The 20,672-nt window shown below is 36.6% G+C and overlaps 2 protein-coding genes across 2 annotated transcripts; both read right to left on the reverse strand.

The window, feature by feature from the left end:
* Positions 1-1,772: 1,772 nt before the first annotated feature.
* On the reverse strand, positions 1,773-9,396 carry LOC137241425 (prolyl 4-hydroxylase subunit alpha-1-like). Its single transcript, XM_067769015.1, is given in 11 exon segments — positions 1,773-1,876; positions 1,959-2,045; positions 2,048-2,117; positions 2,180-2,217; positions 2,307-2,522; positions 2,525-2,943; positions 2,995-3,239; positions 3,316-3,352; positions 3,496-3,652; positions 8,996-9,150; positions 9,380-9,396. Coding segments are annotated over 11 exon segments (1,545 nt in total).
* Positions 9,397-14,946: 5,550 nt separating this feature from the next.
* On the reverse strand, positions 14,947-19,478 carry LOC137245695 (prolyl 4-hydroxylase subunit alpha-1-like). The gene is made up of 7 exons (XM_067776773.1): positions 19,104-19,478; positions 18,885-19,039; positions 16,819-16,975; positions 15,628-16,690; positions 15,514-15,561; positions 15,286-15,451; positions 14,947-15,188 (listed from the first exon to the last, which is right to left on the reverse strand). Exons 1-7 carry the CDS (start codon positions 19,298-19,300, stop codon positions 15,085-15,087), a joined length of 1,890 nt encoding a protein of 629 aa, XP_067632874.1. The 5' UTR covers positions 19,301-19,478; the 3' UTR covers positions 14,947-15,084.
* Between the last annotated feature and the right edge of the window lie 1,194 nt (positions 19,479-20,672).

Consider the following 20,672-nt stretch of genomic DNA (forward strand, 5'->3'; position numbering starts at 1 on the left):
CGAGCTAAATTTTTGGAAATGGTAATGTTGATATGTTAATGATAATTATTTTATACTCGTGCAAGATATCATAACGTGCTAAAAAAAATCATGCATCAAATGCAAAACTCTAATGTTTCATTAAACGATATTTAAACCTATGAATTTCTGTTAAAATTGTATTTAATGACCTATTTTTAGTTAATTTAAATCATTTTTTTTTTTTCATTTCTGCTACTAAGCTGCTAAGGTACAAACTGCTAGTTGTTGCGAATTCTAGTACGATATATTCGATTCTGTTACGAAAATAAAGTTTTCAAACTATTTGTAGCAAGAATCTTAGCATACAAAAATTGGAGGGCTTAGCTTTAGTGTCAAGAAAATGTTACACCTTTTAAATACTTAAGTATGTCGTGATAGCAAATCCACCACATTTTTCCCAAAACATCACAAATTTAGTATTTTACTAAAAAAATGATGGTGAGGGTAAAATTTTAAAATCTTATAGCGTTTTCTTTTCTGGCAAAAGTGTTACGCTTTTTGTACGCCGCGCAAGGGTTGTATATATATTTTGTTCTATTCTAAAAAGCAGGTTAAGCCTTAACGGGGTATTTTGTTCTTTTGTGAAAATTGTTGCCTACTCGCAACGCAAAAGCATTACACTTTTACCCTGCATAAAATGGCGGTGTGGCAATGCAACTCTACTAAACCAGCTGATCGTGGCAATTTATTTTCGTAACTGCACAAATTTTTAGCGAAGAAAATTGAAATGAAGGAAATAATTGCTAATGAATGTTTATTATCATTGACAACGCGTTTTGAGAATCAGATAATACACAGGGTAGCCATTTATGTTCTTTGCATGCTCTATAAATGTTGAACATTTTCTGGGGTAGTAGTAACTCTATTAAGGCTTTACCATTTACTTAGGCCGCAATTTATTTCAGAAAAGAAAACGCTATTAAATACAAAGTGCAAATAAAGGCGGACTCATCCGTTCTAAACTAAAAGTATGTATGAGTGTTCAGGAAAATATGCATTCTCTGAATTCTTCTGAATTGAATGTTTTATCGCCATCTGTTCCGTAATATGGCGATGAGTTGTCTATCATTAGAAGTTGTCTGTCGATAAGAAGTCGATAACATTTCGATATCGAATAGATAGCTCTTTATAACGAGCCGATAAACGAAAGAAAACTCTTCGATAACATATCGATAATAGTTTGGCAGCAAATCGAAAACAATTCGATACAAAATCTACAAGTTTTTGATAACATAACAAATCGATAAATAATTGATAACGTTTCGATAGTAAGTCGAAAACTCTTCGGTAAAAATGACAAATCGATAGCTTCTCTATACCTCGTTGAAAACATACATTGACAAACCGATAACTTGTCGATAGCAAACCGTTAACACCCCGACATCAAATTGAGAATAGGCCCTGCCTTAGCTTAACTTGCGATCTGATTTCGTATTTACATTGTTCCCACATTAGGCTACAGTGTAGTGACGATACTGACGCTTACATTCTATATTCCCTCATACAGCATATCAACCCCTCACACCACGAAAACACTTACCCAAAGTTTACATTCTGTTTTCCGCTTACGCTTGCACTTACCTACCGCTTACATTGTACTCGTATTTGTATGTTGTATATTCTAATGATCAAAACATCTAGTATGGCTATTCAGCATTTATTTCCGTATAAATTTTAAACGTAAAACATCAGCTGTTCACTACTCACGCATCCACATTTCTAAAATAATGTTTTTATATATATACATATATTCATACAAAATACTTGGCCACGGGCTCCGATTTGTAGTTGTCACGTATCAAACCACAAGGCCATACGAGCTCTTGGTAACCCAAATGTACCCATACATCGCATACTGTAAAATACATAAAAATATAGAATGATAAGAAAATACTTTCGTATGTACATACATATATATATAGCAAAATAAATATTACATCGCTTGGTTCCTACAACAACTGGACAACCGGCATGGAGACTACGGTAATCTCGATCTAGAGATCTATGCAAATTATGCCACATGCACCTTTCACAGGTTTGGAGTACACATTTAGAAGAGGGAAAACTGTATTACCGCCTTGTTGTACATCCGAAATCTAATTATTATTTTTGCACTTTAATTCGAGTATGACAAAAATACCAAATTACGAAAACTTACATAAAATAAATGAGTTGCTATATGATCACCTATGAATCCTGCATAATTCTAGAAATAAAATATAATAGCTATCAATACCATTTTGATCTTAAGTAAGTATGTACATATGTATGTATTACAAGCCAACTTACTTCGAGTTTAATGTAGTCGTGATGAGGGTCATACTGTCCACCAATGCCATAATTGGCTACCTGCATCATTTCTGAGCTCCTTAAATCATATCCAGTTATGGTATTCACTGTGCGGTATATATATTTCACCGTAGAGCTGTTAACCTCTAGCCATGTTTGTTGACTGACGCGTATATCCCGAACCTTTCTCATAGGACCATTACCGACTTCTGACGATGCATATATAAATAGGATTCTTCGAGTATATTTAACATTTGTTTCTCGCTTAGCAGTCCATAATACATGACAATTTCGGGGTCAGCGAGCAAACGCTCTCTCTTTAATGGTGCCAGTATGAAAAGGGGATGGTTGAGTGTATCCAAGGTGCTTAGGAGTTTGTGGAAATCTTTTTGTTGCAACTGTTTGCCCTGACATAACCGCGTATAGTTTGCGAACCACGTCCTATTTTGCAGGGCTGTCAAACTGTCCGGATCTGCATCATTTTGTGGTTTTTTCATGCTCATATAAGTTTCCATATCTTTAAATGCGTGTTCTGTATTTAATTCAAGTATTCGTTGAATATAAGAAATCGCCTCTTCGCGTTTACCCAATTTATATTTAGCGAGTGCCAAATATTCTAAGGCATCAATCAACCTTTTTTACTCAGCATTACTTTTTTTGGTTGCAAGCGTCGCATTTGTCGACTTCAAAGTTGAATCATCGACAGTTGATAAAATGCTCTTCGCATCTTTTGCATCCACGGAATTCCGATCACTACCTTCATCAAATATTTCGTCATCTTCGCCACTAGCTCTATCTTTGAATATTTGTTTGCCTTTTTTGTTGTCGTGGTGTTTATTGCCCTTATCAACATCGTTATATTCAATTTTAGCTGGTTCGTCCATCATTATTTCTAATCCACTTTCTGCGATGTTTGCGTTTTCGCTTGTCTTCAAATATTTCAATGTTAATTCAAACCAGCTTATGGCTAAAAGATATGTATTCCCTGGCTTGAAATAGATTAACTCCGATTTCGAAACAATCGCCAGGTGAGAGTTTAGTTCTGCAAAAATATGAATTTTTTCTGGAATTATGTTATCTTGATATAAAGATTAATGGCAAATTTTAAATCCAGGTACCCTGGTTGTCGTAAGCGTACTAATATACATACGTACAATCTATTCACTCCGTATGTAAAATACTTACCCATAATTTAAATCATTAATATCTCCGTTAGCCAATTCAATTGAGCTCAAATTATATATGGTCTGAATTCGTCCCCAACCCTTCGCTGCACCCTGCAATTCTTTGTTGTCTGGTAAATGCATCTGACTTTCCAGGTTTGTTATATTTGATTTAAGTGCTATAGAAATTTAGTTAAATATGAAGTGATTATTAGTATTTTTTTATTTGCATACTTTTATTGGGACAACTTATCAGAATTTTATCTATAGATTTGTTAACAACATTTTCTAGACCAATATCGGACTTCGGCTGGTTTGTCAGGAATCCTTGTAATCAAGTTTATGCGGAATCATTACAAAAACATATTTAATTTTCTTATTTTATTTGGGACCATTTTCAAAGCCTTCTTAGTATAATGCTTTTCTGGAAAGACCACTCTCCGAAATATTAGGAGAACGGAGAGATATCCTTCCACATTACTAAAATGGGAAAATTCAAATCACTTTTGTGTTTGAAATAGCAAAGAATACTTAAAGGTAAAAACGGATTAATAGAATATGTCGAAGTTTAAATATCGAGAAGATTTATGTAGTTTAACTTTGAAATTTTAATGCGGCAATACTGATTAATTTTAAAACTGCCGGTTAGAGAGCTAGACTATTTTTGTAGTCTCACAAAAACGCGCATCAGTAATTTTAACTGTGCAGTTAACTGACAACGTGATCGATCACGTTGTGATAGACGGACGGCATGCCTCCAGTGTTTTAGATGTGCGCACGATCCGAGGACCTAACATCGACTCGGACCATTATCTCGTTGCAGCCAAAATACGCACCCGCCTCAACGCGGCTAAAACCAAGGAACAAAATACACAAGGAAAGCTAGACGTCGAAAAGCTTCAATCACAACAGACTGCCAATGATTTCGCAACTCGACTCTCACACCTGCTCTCTGAGAGCACAACTCATCCTGATGGAATACAGGAGCATTGGGAGCATATCTCCAAAGCACTTCGTACTGCCGCCGAGGAAAAAATTGGTTACCGGCGGCCACGAAAAAACAACTGGTATGATGAAGAATGCCGCGTTGCAACCGAAAGAAAAGACGCTGCCTACAGGGCTACGTCAAAAGCGAGCGCGACAAGAGGAGTGTGTGAACGCTATCGTGAGTTGAAAAGGGAAGCGAGACGCCTTTTCAGGAAGAAAAAAGCAGAAGCAGAAAGGCGTGAGTGCGAGGAGCTTGAGCTGCTAGCCACCAGGAATAACGCCCGCAAATTCTACCAAAAAATACGGCGACAGACGGGAGGTTTTAAGACCGAGGCAAACTCCTGTAGGAATGAAAATGGCGACCTTGCAACTGTTGTCCAGAGAGTGCTTAGATTATGGAGGGAATACTTCTCTGCTCTCCTAAATGGAGGCAGCAATTCACCGCGCAGAGATGAAGAACCCGATCCCGCAATCGATGATGATGGAATATATGTCCCCCGCCCGATTATGACGAAGTTAGAATAGCAATAACCAGATTGAAAAACAACAAGGCCGTGGGCGCTGATGGATTGCCTGCGGAGCTATTCAAGTTCGGCGGCGAGGAGTTGGTAAGGCGCATGCAGCAGCTTCTTAGCAAAATATGGGCGGACGAAAGCATGCCCGACGGTTGGAATCTAAGTGTTCTTTGCCCAGTCCACAAGAAGGGGGATACTGCAAAATGCACCAACTATCGTGGAATCAGCCTTCTTAATATCGCATAGAAGGTCCTTTCAAGTGTATTGTGCGAAAGATTGAAGCCCACCGTAAACCGGCTGATTGGACCTTATCAGTGCGGCTTCGGACCTGGAAAATCTACCATCGACCAGATTTTCACAATGCGCCAAATCTTGGAAAAAACCCGTGAAAAGAGAATCGACACACATCACCTCTTCGTCGACTTTAAAGCCGCCGTGGACAGCACGAAAAGGAGCTGCCTAAAATGCAAAATGACGTTGAGCAACACCATCAGCTCAGTCAGAAGTGGGAAGGACCTCTCCGAGCCGTTCGAAACTAAACGAGGTTTCAGACAGGGTGACCCCCTATCGTGCGATTTCTTTAATTTGATGCTGGAGAAAATTATACTAGCTGCAGAACTTAACCGCACTGGTACAATATACTATAAAAGCGTGCAATTACTGGCATATGCTGATGACATTGATATAATCGGCCTAAACACCCGCGCTGTTAGTTCTGCTTACTCCAAACTGGAAAAAGAAGCGGTAAAGATGGGTTTGATGGTGAATGAGGACAAAACGAAGTACCTGCTGTCATCGAGCAAAGAGTCAGCGCATATGCGCCTTGGCAACCACGCTACTGTTGGCAGCCATAATTTCGAAATAGTAAAAGACTTCGTTAACATCAGCACTGAAATCCAGCGAAGAATCAGTCTTGCCAATAAATGCTACTTTGGACTAGGTAGGCAATTGAAAAGTAAAGTCCTCTCTCGGCGAACGAAAATCATACTCTACAAGTCACTTATCCTACCCGTCCTGCTATTGTAGCGCACTACCCTAAGAATTTCCCACTGGGACATTCGAGTATCGAATGAGCACGGTAATCCGATACTAGCCTCTAAAGGCAAGATGTTAATAAGCATTTACAGACGTATGCATGTACATGTTCATAACAATACACATACATTTGCTTATGGCCTTTAATTGTTTTTCAAATTGCATTCCGATGTCTAGCAACAACTTGCTTGTGGACCGCTACCTGGCACAGAATAAATCGATGCTAGACAATTAATGAAGCCTAATTTGAAGCTGACTAGAAAAAAAAGAGTCAGTTCCTGATAAGCATCGAAAACTAAAAGTCGCTCCGGTCACTATTAAATTAGCCTTAACAAAAAAATAAAAATATAAAACCGGTGTTAATGAAAAAAAAAAAAAAAGGATGAACATTTTTCTATTAGAAGCTTAAGCGCAACTGTGCGCATAGCAGTGTTCAGTGATTTAAATAGCCTAGATTCCACACCTCTTTGGAAAAGGTAGCAGCAATATGCATTCACATTACAGTCATCGAAAGCTAAAGACAACCAGTATCCTGTTGGACCATGGCTTCTAGCCCTGTTCATTTTCGTGGTTTGCAGCTCTGCGATTTTTGAAATAATTCAATTGATTTGAGCAGCGTGAAACCAAAATTCAGCTAAACCAGTTCGTTAATCTTGGTGAACTACTTGAATATTCTTCCAGAAACCAATGATATAATGACCATAACAAAAAAAAAAAAAAAAAAGGGAACCAATAAAACAATTAACTGATTGTTAAGTAATAAGCATTATACTTCAAATGTGTATTGAACTTGCTTAAATAGCATACAATATTTTTTTATTTATAGTCAACATATACATAAATATAATTAATGTCTCAGTGCATTTCGGTTAAAAGCGTACATAACTCCCATAATAATAATGCTGTAACAATGAACTAAATTTTGAAAATTTGCTTAGTTCCATTGAGCAGAAGTTTATTTGCTATAGCATTCTGTTATGGTGATTTCGATGATTTTAGGTTTCTTGCACCTAAATTGATATACAAAAAGGTCAATTAATTGTGTTAAGCAATAGTGCATAAATAACAATGTGAGAAAAAGTTTTAAATTTTATATGTAAATTTATGTGTAAAAATTATATCCATTTCTTGGATATTCGCAAGATATAGTTTCAGGCGCAATAAAGCGCATCCTCATACATCTCTAGTTATCAAGGTGTGTGCAAAACATTTGCTGTGCATGCACATGTATGTATGTGACACAGGCCTAATTCGGGTCTACCTATTTAGCTATCGAACCTCTGGTTCTAATTGATTAGGTTTCTTCAACTACACACATGTTTGATTAAAGCATAAACCTATCGCGTTTGCATCCTCGTCGTCGCTGGTACCAACGTCGCATCGATGGTGTAGCCGAGTAAGCATGTAAGTAAATCCGTTCACATTCTATTTTACATATGTATGCACATGTTTTATGTCATTCTTTTTTTTTGTAAGTCAAGAGGGCATTATTTTCAATAGCCTCTTAAACTAAAATTTTCAATCCTTGGGTTTTAACCACGATCTCCAGGATATTACCGTTACATTGATATGCGCAGTTGATCGCATGTGTAGGTCGATTTAAAAATCGCGTGGTTGCAACAATTTGCACACCCAAGTTAGCTAAATATGTTTTGAGGAAAATACTACAAGGATAATTATGGTAGTAACCTTAACCAACTTCGTCCTCATATTTAGCCTACGTTCTAAATACATTCTAGTAAGCCAAATACAATTATATTGAATTTCTGTTTGTTAATACGTATATCTTCAGGGATATTTAGACTAATAGGCTATCTGTTTTGAACATGATGATAAAGTTGATTGAATCCAAAGTATTTCGTTTGGATAGATAACTATTAAATGCTAGTAATAAGGAAGCAGGGAAATTTTGTTAAAGATTTTCTTATGAATAAAATGAGAAATTGTGAATTGCTAAAGATGGAATTCTAGGGTTTTATTGGCCGTTGACGAAATGTAGGGATATTGGTGGCTGAGATGAAGTAAGTATTAAGAGGGTTAACCGACGAACATACATTTTTTTTTTTTGTTAACAGGTCGGGTAGGTAGAGACATGGGGAGTTCTTCCAGCTTTTCTTCCCCATAAACGACGATTGGTGTAACGTTCCTCGTTCTTCTTTCCTGCTTTGTTCATTTTCCTAGTCACTTGGTTTTTTTTCTTTGTTTGTTTTGCACCGTCAATTTGCTGGCGCAATTCCGCGTGGAATACCCCTTTGATACCGTAGGCATATATTTAAATATTTTTTTGTGCGACTTCGTTGCGTGAGGCTGAAGCACCCCCACCCCCAATTTCCCTGAGCTAAGCTGAAGCATAACTAGATATGCCACCTCGCCTCAGTCCAATCGCACCTTTGTAAATTTTCCTTATTTGAACAACGTCGTGAGGAGAGGTTCGCTACACTATATGGCGCAGAAGCATGGACCATGACAACAGCAGATGAAGCGGCTTTGGGAGTGTTCGAGAGAAAAGTTCTTCGAAAGATTTATGGACCTCTACGCGTTGGCGATGGCGAGTACCGAAGAAGATTTAATGATGAGCTGTACGAGCTTACGCAGACATCAACATAGTCCAGCGAATTAAAACGCAGCGGCTGCGCTGGCTAGGCCATGTTATGCGAATTAAAGATGATGCTCCGGCCAAGAAAGTGTTTCTATCGGAACCCGCCTATGGAAGCAGAGGTAGAGGGCGGCCCCCACTCCGTTGGAAGGACCAGGTGGAAAACGATTTAAACTCCCTTGGTGTGACCAATTGGCGCCGGTTGGCGGAGCGAAGGAGCGACGGCCATAACCGTTTAGACGGTTAAGCGCCAATTAAGTAAGTAAGTAAGTTAACTGACAACATCTCATGATAGTCCAAGCCATCTTCCACTTTATCCGTTCCCAATGGCATCTGTCTGTGGAAACACCTCACTGGAAAGGGAATCTTCAATGCTTTTGCTAACTCACTATGCAATTGTGTGCGGTTCTTTATATATTCCGTTATTTGTACCCAGTCGTCTACGCTTCTTTTGATCAATTTAAAGGCATTTATTGGATTACTTAAATAGGCTTCGGGGTCTTCAAGAGCTGTTGCATGATCCTCCTTCACTTTTGCTATAAAACTGCAATTAAAGAAGAGTTTCGAAAGTAAAATATTTAGCTTAGTCTTGAGATTTTGGTATACAAACTTGCTAAAGACAGCAAAATCCTAGCTCTGAGCAACAGTAAAGTTCTGAAACCATTGAAATAGCAAGCATTTGAATTTTATCGATTGATGAGAAATACTCCGGTTTGGTGTTTAAGATTTGCAAAACAACGATAAAGAAAATAAAGAAGTTCCAAAAGACTGACGGCATTGTCATCGCCATTGTTTCAGGAACTGAACAATAACAATTTAAGCCTATGTTTCGTTGTGTTTCTTGGGCAGGCTTAGCACAGACTGAGGTATAACTGTGCTAACTAATGTGTGTGCAGGTGTTTCATATAATTTACGTCTTGTACAAATTTACGTCTTGAAAAGCAAACATTCATAGACTATTATTAACTTGCCAAGATACCAATATCAACTCAAGCTCCAATTTCAAAGAGCATTGCAGATATGAATGAACATTGGTAAAATTGAAAAAGCCAACAGCATTCTGAGACCAGCCGAGAGAAAAGTGTATCTAAAGTGCTCTAAACTGGTGTCAGTTATCGTGACTGCATACACAACGGCCAAATTCGGCTGGGCGGTTAAGCACACACATTTGGCTCTAATTTAAGAACTTGAAATCGTCAAGGCAACGAAGTGATCTAGCTGCCTTCCTGTCTGATTGAACGTATCCTAGAAGATGAAGGTCTTGTTGGGATCTATCCAGTGGCGTAGTGAGGATTTCTTGCGCCCGGGGAAAAATATTTTTAGGAACTATTTTGAAACTTTAATGCAGCGGGGCATTTTCCAACGCCTAGGACAGCGCCACGTAAAATTCGCCAGTTGAAAGCATGTAAAAGAGATAGTGGTTCAGAGTGTAGTAGAAATGCATTTGTTTTGAACTACATAGAGATTCTCCTTACGAGAAAGTTTTTGTGGCTTTGTATTTAAATTCGGTATATTATTTTTCTTGGTTATAAGATATTTTTTGACTGAAAGTGGGAGGAACCGTTAAGCAACCATGCCTATCATTTACTAGTTAAATATTTTATTAAATTCAGGTGGTATTTCAGTACCTCAGTAATATCTGGTTCTAATATATGTAAATTTTAACACAAATTTTAAACAAACGACGCGGAGCCCTCTAATTAAACATTTCAAAGTTTTCAAATTCAATTTCCAATGCAACATTCGCGGAAATCTCCACATTCGCTTTTAGTATGATTATTGAAAATAAAAACTGAGGCAGAGGTCAATGTAATTTCTCGATACTCTCAGAATTAAATTTATTGACTCTTGTGTGTTGATGATATAACTATTTACGTAATATTTTAAGCAAACATTTTGTAACTTGATATCAAATATTCAACTTTTTCTCACCTCAAACAATTACAATTTTTTAAATATATTTTTTTAAATACAAAAAAAGTTTCTATTTGAACATGTATTGTGATTTGCACTTCCATATAAAAAGTTTTGAGCAGCACTGCCTTTGTGGAAGCAAATATATCAATGATATCATCAAAATTTATCATTTTAAACTTTTCTTTTTCCACATTTAAAAATGTTAGGTCACTTAGGTGACCTTGCCCCATCGTTGAACGTAAATATGTCAAAATTAGTTTTAATTTGCTGAATGAACGTTCGCAGCTAGCAATTGATACTGAGATGGGCAAGAGTATTTAAAGTGACACCGGCAAGTTTGGAAAAACATCTTCTCCATACGAGATTATAAAAGTAAGTAATTCTAACGGAATTTTAGCTTCCAAATTCCTATGTACTTGGAAGTAATATTTTCCAGAAATCAGTTAAAATAAAAATACAAATTATCCAGGAAGTTCTGCTTTGTGGACCATTTGGCGCTCCCCTGTGAGCAGTGCCCGGCCCAAGACGACCCCCGACGATGTTGATTGCCCAGGACGTGAACCCAGGACCTTCGGTATTGTATGCGGAGCGTGCCACCAACACACCACGGCGGCCACTAAAGAAACAGAATAACAATTCAAAAATTCTGTGACATTCCATAAACCTTGCTAAATTTTGGTTTGAATAAAAACCGATCAGATCTTCTGCCATCGTCAGAGAACTTTTTTATTCTATCGCGCTCGTGTATAGAAGGATGTTAGCTCATGTCTATGTATGAAATACGCTCGATTGTAGAGTATTTAGTTAATGGCAGTATGTGATTAGGCCGTTAGAAGTCGTGAATATAACACGAAAGCTCGAATGCATCTTATTTGAACGAATTTACTAGATAACACACAGAGAATACATTAAAGATAGGCCATCAAACAATAAAGCTGTAACAAAATGCCTAAAAAACTGGTATTCCCAATTTTTTTTTTTTTCAAATTTATTAGCCTTTCTCTAAAAAATATAGCTCAAAATATTTCCAAAAAAGGAGATAACCAAATTTTTAACATATAATTTTCTTCCGATCTGTTTGGATAATATTTATGTATATTTTAAGCTACGCAGATCTATTGTGTTGGGTGCAAATAAAAATTTTTAACACTTCCTCCATATAACTTGATCAAAAACCAGTGCAAATTGCGTTATTAAATGCAGATATTATTTTGAAGAATTTGGATTTTGAAATTTTAACAAAAGCTATCGCGCGGAGCCTTTTCCACCTTTTTTGAACTATCTTGGTGCTCTGACTTATGTGTAAAGTCCCAAGTTGGTACCTCAGAGCTACCGGAACATTTTGTGATAGATAGGTGTTTTACTACCTTTGGCCTCTGAAATATGAGTAAAATTTCCAACCTCTAGCTTTCCAGGAAACAAAATCGATAAAAAGATTCCAAATCTTATATGATTTGTAGTTAATTCATCCCTTGGCCAGGAAATTTTGTCCCCCTTTGTAACATTGTCTCGGTTCTGTAAACTACATATGTGTGAGGTTTCAAGTTTGTAGATAAATGGCAAATCTCTCGTTTGGTGCAAATTTTTTATAAATCTCGCACCGAGCACCACTTATCAGTTTTTATTTTGAAGACATTGTTATCGGTTTCGCAACTTTGTGCGAGATGTTAAGTTTGTAGCTTAATAAAAAGTATTTTCAAAATTGATTCCATCCGATCCGAAACATTTTTTTAAATATCTAGGTCTGGGCAACACCTAACGAAAATTTTTGTCATATCGTTAGCTTAATGTGAAAATGAGCTAAGTCAACTTTTACGAATTTTACAGGAGACGAAAAAAATGAATAACTTTTGAAATAACCTTCTTTTTTCAAAACTGTGAATGAGGATACCTTAATTGCAATGCTTTTGAGTTTAGAAGCTTTGAAAAAGATAAAGAAAAAACATATCTGCCAACCCAGCAGCTATTTTATGACTTAGCACAATTTCCGCACTCTATAACAAATTTTTTTTCCTGACTTAGCACTTTCTACTCAATATGTTTTCCCACCACTCCTCAATTTAATGATTAAAATAAAGCACTACAACTATATATTTCACAAAAATACTATTTATTTCTCAAACTATTTCTAACGGTACTGATCTGGACTCTTTTTCCGGATGGTGCGCGGAAAATAATTTATATTTAATTCAAACAAATGCTGTGTTGTGTCTTATTCCAAAAAGGCAACTGCCACATACTTTATCTACAAACTAAATACTAAATCTCTTAATCGTTGTCAAGAGAGTAAAGAATTGAGTGTAATTTTTAACTCCAAACTCTCTCTAGTACCATTGACTTCGTTGTTTCAAAATTTGTTGGAATGGTTGGGTTCAGTAGACTTAACACCAGTGACTTTAAGACCCTATAACGTTGAGGGCACTTTATATATCATTGGTCATGAATCTAACTCCTATAAAATTGAGAGATTTCAAACATTTTTTACAAAAATTGATTTACGTATGCTTCACTGGCCAGGCGGCCTCCCATCGTATACCAGCAGGCACAAATTTCTTGGTCTTCAGGCTTTGCATGACAGAAGAACTTTTATCTCACTCATGCTTGCCTATAATGTAACAAACTTTAGCACGAATTGCTCTGATTTATCTAATTTGTTCATTCCATATATTCCACTGCGTGATCTTCGGCATAATATATTCTTTATCTAAATAACTAATAAAACGAATTTAGCTATGAATGAACCTATAACTAGGACTATACATCTAGCAAATCGATTCAGTGGTGTTCTTAATTTTAATAACAGCTTATATAAGTTTAAGCTAGAATTTTTTTCTGCTTTTAACTAGTCTGTAACAAAGCATGTAGTTATCGACATGTAAGAATTGAAGTAGATTATGGTCAGCACAAAGCATTTATCAAACACCAAAGTATGTCCCAATTGGGTGAATCCAATTTCAAGGGGTTGTGTAGGCAACCCTTTTAAAGCGTTCCCAGCGCAATATATAGTTTCTCCAACACAATTGTCAACCTCACCTACCCGTAGCGAATTCTTTTTCATTGACAGCCGAGGCTCTGGCGACCACAAGTTCCTCATGGAACTAGAGGGTGGGGAGGACGGGATGGCCTAGAAAGTTTAATGTGGTCATATAAATAGTTTCCGAGATGGTCGGACTTGTACCTTAATGGTGCTTTGTTACCGGAACGTACCGGACCTGTATGAGGCAAAGGACCATCAACATCGGCCTAAAGCTTTCGGGGAGTGCCTTTATCGTTAATACAACAACAACAACAACAAATCATGTACTTTTAGACTGAATGAATTAAATAAGTAAATGAAATGCGCGCAGAGAGAAATGACTAGTAATTCAGATTAATATTCATATATGTATGTAATACTGCTATGTTACCACAAAGGGCTTGGTGCATTCCCAACCATCAGAGTGCCGACATATTGCTGTTTAAATGCTTTTGTTTTTGTATTCAATAATCGAATGTACCTAAATTTAAATTTTTTCTTGTCACACTTATGCTGCTACAATCACAAAAATTTTATAGGTTGTCTTGTTTTGAATTCGAATTCAAAACACATTGCGACCATTTTCTATTAGCAATATAGGAGTATTATTGACTGGTTGACTTAGCACATTTTTTTGAACAGTTGACGACTTAGCACATTTACACATCAATGCAAACAGCACGTAAAAATTAAAAAGTAAAATATTTTTTTCTTGTGATCGATGTATTTTGAATTCAGTTTTAAAACTGCATTAAAATACAATTTTTCAAAAAAAGTGACTTAGCACATTTTCACATTAAGCTAACGATATATGTTAAACTGTCAATGACAACTAAACCACATTGTAAATATCACTCACCGGGAAGTTACTTAAAACCCGATCCAAAAATTCCAAATCTCATATTATTTTCCCAATTGTATCGACCCGTGCGCCACCTAGCGGATATTTGTATGCTTTTGTTGCATTGTCAAGGCGCGCTGGCCCTTAAACTGACGCCTACAGAATCCAAGGCCTGATCTAAGTGTAAGGTTTCAAGTGTTTAGCTCAATGAGAAGTTGTTCAGTTTTGTACTGAAATTTGAGGACCAACAAGAAACGCACCTAATATGAGGAAAGTTAAAATCAATCAAAATGAGAAAAAGGAGAAAAGTGTTTTGATTTCATTTTATTTATTTGTTTGTTTAGTAAATATTATACATATATTCATAAATAATTGTTTCAAAGGCTCATATCGATCATAAACTAAAACTATTTCATTTAAATACTTAGACAACGAATCAGCGAATTTAAAAAGAAAATAACATTTGCAGCAAACATTTTGAACTAATTTATGGCTCAATTCGTGGGATTTGCATGATCTGTACGAAGTCCTACCACGGATAATTCTCAACAATCAGAAGATCTAAATTTGTTACTCTGTGTAATCTTGTTACCTTTTTTATTGTTCATTCAATACATATTTTAATTCATCGCACATGCACGTAAACACGGGCTAGCTGCTTTAATATTTTAAAACAATATTTTTATACTATACGATACATATTTTCAAGCGAGTAACTTGGCCACAGACACTGATTTGTAGTTGTCACGTATCAAGTCACAAGGCCGTGCGAACTCTTGGTAGCCCGAATGCACCCATACGTTGGAGACTGTAAAATATATAAAATATAACGTCATAAACAATTGTTATGCATGTTTCTATGTATGTATGTATGTATAGCAAAAAAAAAAAAAAAATAATAATACTTCGCTTGGTTCCTACGATAACTGGACAGCCGGCATGAAGAGTACGCAAATCTGGATCAAGAGATTTATGCAAGTTATGCCACATAAGCATTGCACCTTTCACAGGTTTGGAGTATACATTTAGAAGAGGGAACACTGTATTACCACCTTGTTTTACATCCGAAATCTAATTGGCATATATGCTCTTTAATTAGAATATGATTCAAATACTAAATCACTAAAACTTACGTAAAATAAATGAGTTGCTATACGATTACCTATGAATCCTGCGAAACTCTGTTAAAAGAAATGAAATTACTATAAATATATATACATTACTACATATACGACATATCCACTAACATCGAGGCTGTAATCGTGATGAGGGTCGTACTGTCCACCAATACCATAATTTGCTACCTGCATTTGTTCGGCATTTTTCAAATCGTATCCACTTATGGCACTCACCGTACGATATATATATTTCAGGGTCGAACTGTTATAAGATAACCATGTATGTTGACTGATGCGCACATCCCTCACCTTAATATGAGACCCAGTGCCGACTTGTGACCGATGCATATCTAAATAGGATTCTTCGAGTATATTTAACATTTGTTTCTCGCTTAGCAGTCCATAATACATGACTATTTCGGGGTCATCGAGTAAAAGCTCCCTCTTTAACGGTGCCAGTATGAAAAGGGGATGGTTGAGTGTATCCAAGGTGCAACTGAGTTTGTGGAAATCTTTTTGTTGCAACTCTTTGCCCTGACACAACCGCGTATAGTTTGCGAACCACGTTCTATTTTGCAGGGCTGTCAAACTGTCTGGATCTGCATCATTTTGTTGTTTTTTCATGCTCATATAAATTTCCATATCTTTAAATGCGTGTTCTGGATTTAATTCAAGTATTCGTTGAATATAAGAAATCGCCTCTTCGCTTTTACCCATTTTATATTTAGCTAGTGCCAAATATTCTAAAATATCAATCAACATTTTTTCCTCAACATCACTTTTTTTGGTTGCGAGCGTCGCATTTGTCGACTTCAAAGTTGTATCCTCTGATAAAATGCTCTTCGCAGCATTTGTATATACTGAATCCATGTCACCAGCCGGCATATCTTCGTCGTCATCATAAAATTTGTCATCTTCGTCAAATGGATAATCATAATCGGATTCATCAAGTTTATCTTTGACTAATATTTTCTGTGTTTTAAAGTCCGTGTTTTTATAATCCGTATCAGCATCGAGATATGAAATTCTACTCAGTACATCACTCGCTGTTTCACTTTCTGTGATATTTGTGTTTTTACTCGTTTTCAAGAATTTCAATGTTAATTCAAACCAGTCTATGGCTAGTGGATATTCCCTGGCTTCAAATAGATTAGCTCCAATTTCGAAACAATCACCAGCTGAGAGTTTAGTTCTGCAAAAATAATGGTGTATTTAAATAATAAATCTTTTATGTTTTATAGTTTATTTTAGTAGATTCCGATTCTTGTTTTACTGTCCGGATTATTTCACTTCAATTTATTCCGTTTTGTAACTACTTACCCATAATTTAAATCATTGATAACTCCATTGGCCAAATCGTTCGAGCTCAAATTATACATGGTCTGAATTCGTCCCAAGCCCTTCGCTGCACCTTGCAATTCTTTGCCGTCTGGTAGATGCATTTGGTTTTCCAACGTCGTCAAATTTGATTTGAGTGCTGTAGAAAATATATGAGAATGTATGAAAATATTAAATAAAATATTAAGATATCCAGCCCTAACAGCAATTTTAGTGTAACCAACAACAACAAAATATACGGAGAAAGTATTTATAGTACCACGCCGAAGTACCGAGTGGCATAATACCTAGGAAACAAGGTGACATTATGTTTGTGAACAAGGTGTGAGACATGTCGAAGATTATGTGCAGGTCTTACAACCTTAGACGAACAAAGTTGCTTCTATCATTAAAAAGAGAGGACTGTAGACTCATGACGGGTATTCTGACTGGACACAGCCTTCTGGCGTCACATGCCTATAAATTAGGCTTGATCAGTGATAGCAGATGTAGAAAGTGCGGGCTGGAGGAGGAAACGATCGAGCACGTTCTGTGCTCTTGCCCTGCGCTTGCCACGCTAAGACTCCAGCTATTAGGAGTGATACAGCTGTCAGATCTAGAAGCAGCAAGTGGCTTAAATCCTAGGAAGCTTCTAGTATTTGCTAAGAGGACGGAGTTATTTTATAACATATGTCCTGGTTTTTGATAGCGTTTTTCAGTTTGGTCGTTAAAACAAACTTCTGGTAACACTACGGACTTATTAAGTCTATGTGAGGTTCTCATGGACCGGCCAGTTCAACCTAACCTAACCTAAGGGGTGAGACAGTTCCCACTATTTACCCTGCAACTTTGCCCCTTTGAAACCATTTGCTGTAAAATTTATTGATAACTATTGATAACTCACACGGTTAGAAATTTGAGCCTAAATTTTAAAAATATCATCGGTTTAAGCAATTCTTCTCTCTCTCTTTTTACCTAAATTCAAAACCTCTCCATTTACTACTATGTTTTCTAATTTTATTCGGCTTCAATTTTCAAGTGTTTAAGAACATAATCAAAAACTTTAAAAAATCTGAAAATAGAAACTTGTATACATTTCTGGTTTACTTATAAAACCCATTTTGAAAAGCGCTGCAAGACAAAGATTCTTTTTCGAAAATTTTGTTATACATATAAGGTGTTTTGATATGTTTTATTACATATGTAGATGCGGTATCTCAGTAGGAAGAGCAATCTGGGACATGTCGGTTTGGAACACGGCCACCGCCCACTAGATTTCTCTCTCTTGAAACCAAATTTTATGCACTCATTTCCATGAAGACTGGCATAATACAAATTTTAAACCAAATTCGGTTTGATAAGATCGTGTAGATAGCTAGAGATCGGCTGAACCTAACAAATTTTTCCTTTCATTAAATTGCTTAAGATATACGGCTTCAAAAACAAAATCTGCGCAGCTACACGCCTTCTATCAAGTTTTCTCCCTCAAAATTTATGTCCTGGACCTTGACCAAAATTTTTAGCTGAACTTGGCGCCTAGCCATCTTAACAGTTCTAGCCGTCTCGCAACAAAACACGCCAGACATCCCTTCTTTGCAATAACTGGTGCCAAATGGAAACATCAGCGAAGTCAAAGGCATCCTCCACCTGGTTTCCCCTTCGAAGGTAGGTACCTCTCATTTTCCTCCGCTGGCAAAGACAGCTATCGATAGGAATAATTTCGCTGCCGGAACCTTTACCCTAAATCAAAGTAAAGCCCGTAGAGCCCATCACCAAATCTTCCGCGGGTATTCGCCGTTGGCACAATGAAACAGTTCACAAATACTTTAGAAAAATTTACTCTTGAATATGTTATTAGAGCTCTCATTGACTTCTACGCCATTTATATAGGCATAGTGGGATTTTTAAAGCATTTTTTGTTTTGACTTTACTTCTAAATTATACACCCAAAGTAGCTCTTGTTAGCAAGCTCCAGCCCGATTTCTGCACAGGCATCAACTGCGCTCTTAAAGCTGCTTTCTAAATAGTAGCCTCATCCATTCATGTCTCTACTCATTTTGCAAACTCACCATGCAGTTGTGTGTGGTTCTTTACATATTCCGTTATTTGTGCCCAGTCGTCTACGCTCCTTTTGATCAATTTAAAAGCGTTTATTGGGTTACTTAAAAACGCTTCGGGGTCTTCCAAAGCCTCTGCATGGTCCTTCTTCACTTTTGATATGAAACTGCAAAACGAAAATTTGCGAAAGTAAAATATTTATCCTAACATTGACATCCTTGCATACAAACTTGCGAAAAATAGCAAAGTCCTCGGCCTGAGCTAAAGTGTAGTTTTTAAACCATTGATATAAATCCTTCTCCACCGAAGCGAGCATTTGAATTTTATCGATCGATGAGAAATACTCAGCTTCGGTGTCTAGGCAATGTAGAGCAACGATGAAGAAAATAACATAACTCCGAAAGATTGACAGCATTTTCGTAGCCATTGCTCTAGTAACTAGGTCCTAAATCTTTGCACTTTTCGGATGCTGACAACAGTGCTAGAGGCAAAATAGAGCAATAACAATTTAAGCCGATGTTTTGTTGTGTCTTTTGGGCAAGCTTAGCACAGACTGAGTTAAAGTTATGTGGTTCATGTGTTTGCAGCTGTTTCATTTTACTTTTTTCTTGTACATTGAAGGGCAAACACTTCGCTGTTAAGCATATTAAAACGGAATAGTTTTAATTTACAAAGAGACCAATGTTCTCGTTATAGAGTGGTGGATCAAGCGTTGGGTGCAGGAAACATTTTGTAGTGACCATTTCTTAAATCCCTCATTTCAAGGAGAGTCGCGGGTTAAAAAGTGTATTGGAAACAGCGTCGAAAATTTCAACAAATATTACTTGGCGCTAATAATTATTATAAATTATCAGAACGAGGAATTGGTAAAACGCAGCCTACTAAGGCCGGACTTCCATAACCAAAACAATTCGTTTTGTAGTTACCTTTTGGCGACGCCAAAGCGAAGCGACATGCATTTCATGTCTAAAGGCAGCGGCACAATCAAATTTTTCATATAGATGCGTTTAACACAAGTTTATGCATTCCAGTAACATCGCCACAATCAACCTAGATGTTGCGTTTATAAATATGAAGAAACTTCAGACTTGGCAATTGAAGTTAATTTAGCTTTGCCCATTCACATACAAAATTTCGCGAAGCACAGTTATAAACATTCTCCTTATACAACGAAAATACTTGCTAACATATTTTGTGTCGTATTCATTTGTTATATTGCAGTTTTTAATTGCGAAAAATTTTAGAAAAGTTACCAATGAGTGGGAAAAATAATTTCACTTGCAAATTGTGCTAGCACCCTTAACCAAAGCAAATGTCAAATTCTTTTTCTTATGCTTTGCTTCCAATAAAATTTGCATGTTGGTTACTTTTTCATGTCAGATGGATCCATTGTCGCCCTATCTGTCATTCTCCATAAAAATATGTACCTACGTGCAATCTACTCATAATGCATAGGATTGAGTTAAACGCATGTATATGAAAAACTGCCTATGTGACGGGGCTTTAAGAGGATACATTTTTTGTGTTCAATTAATAAACAAAAACAGCATATACAAACGGTTCCTAATATGATGTCCACACGATAACTTTCATTTGTTCTTCACTCTCCTAGGCGTCGTTTGACATAGTTAAATTAAACAACCAATTAAATTTTTATTTTTATTTTCAATTCATTTTACGTCACTCTGAACAATACAAAATTTTGTTTTCCGACGAATAGCCACTTCCAAAAAGAAACAGAAATAACAAGTAATGGTGTCTAAGTTCGGGTGTAACCGAACATTATATACTCAGCGTGA

The sequence above is a fragment of the Eurosta solidaginis genome, chromosome 1 (genome assembly GCF_040869045.1).
Source record: "Eurosta solidaginis isolate ZX-2024a chromosome 1, ASM4086904v1, whole genome shotgun sequence".
NCBI classification, from domain to species: Eukaryota; Metazoa; Arthropoda; class Insecta; order Diptera; family Tephritidae; genus Eurosta; species Eurosta solidaginis.

Coding starts and splice junctions, on each gene's coding strand:
- LOC137245695 (XM_067776773.1), bottom strand. CDS start 19,300: ATGGCTACGAAAATGCTGTCAATCTTTCGGAGTTATGTTATTTTCTTC. Junction 16,976..18,884: donor GAACCACACACAACTGCATG/GTGAGTTTGCAA, acceptor TATTTTCTACAG/CACTCAAATCAAATTTGACG. Junction 15,452..15,513: donor TAGCAACTCATTTATTTTAC/GTAAGTTTTAGT, acceptor TATGCCAATTAG/ATTTCGGATGTAAAACAAGG.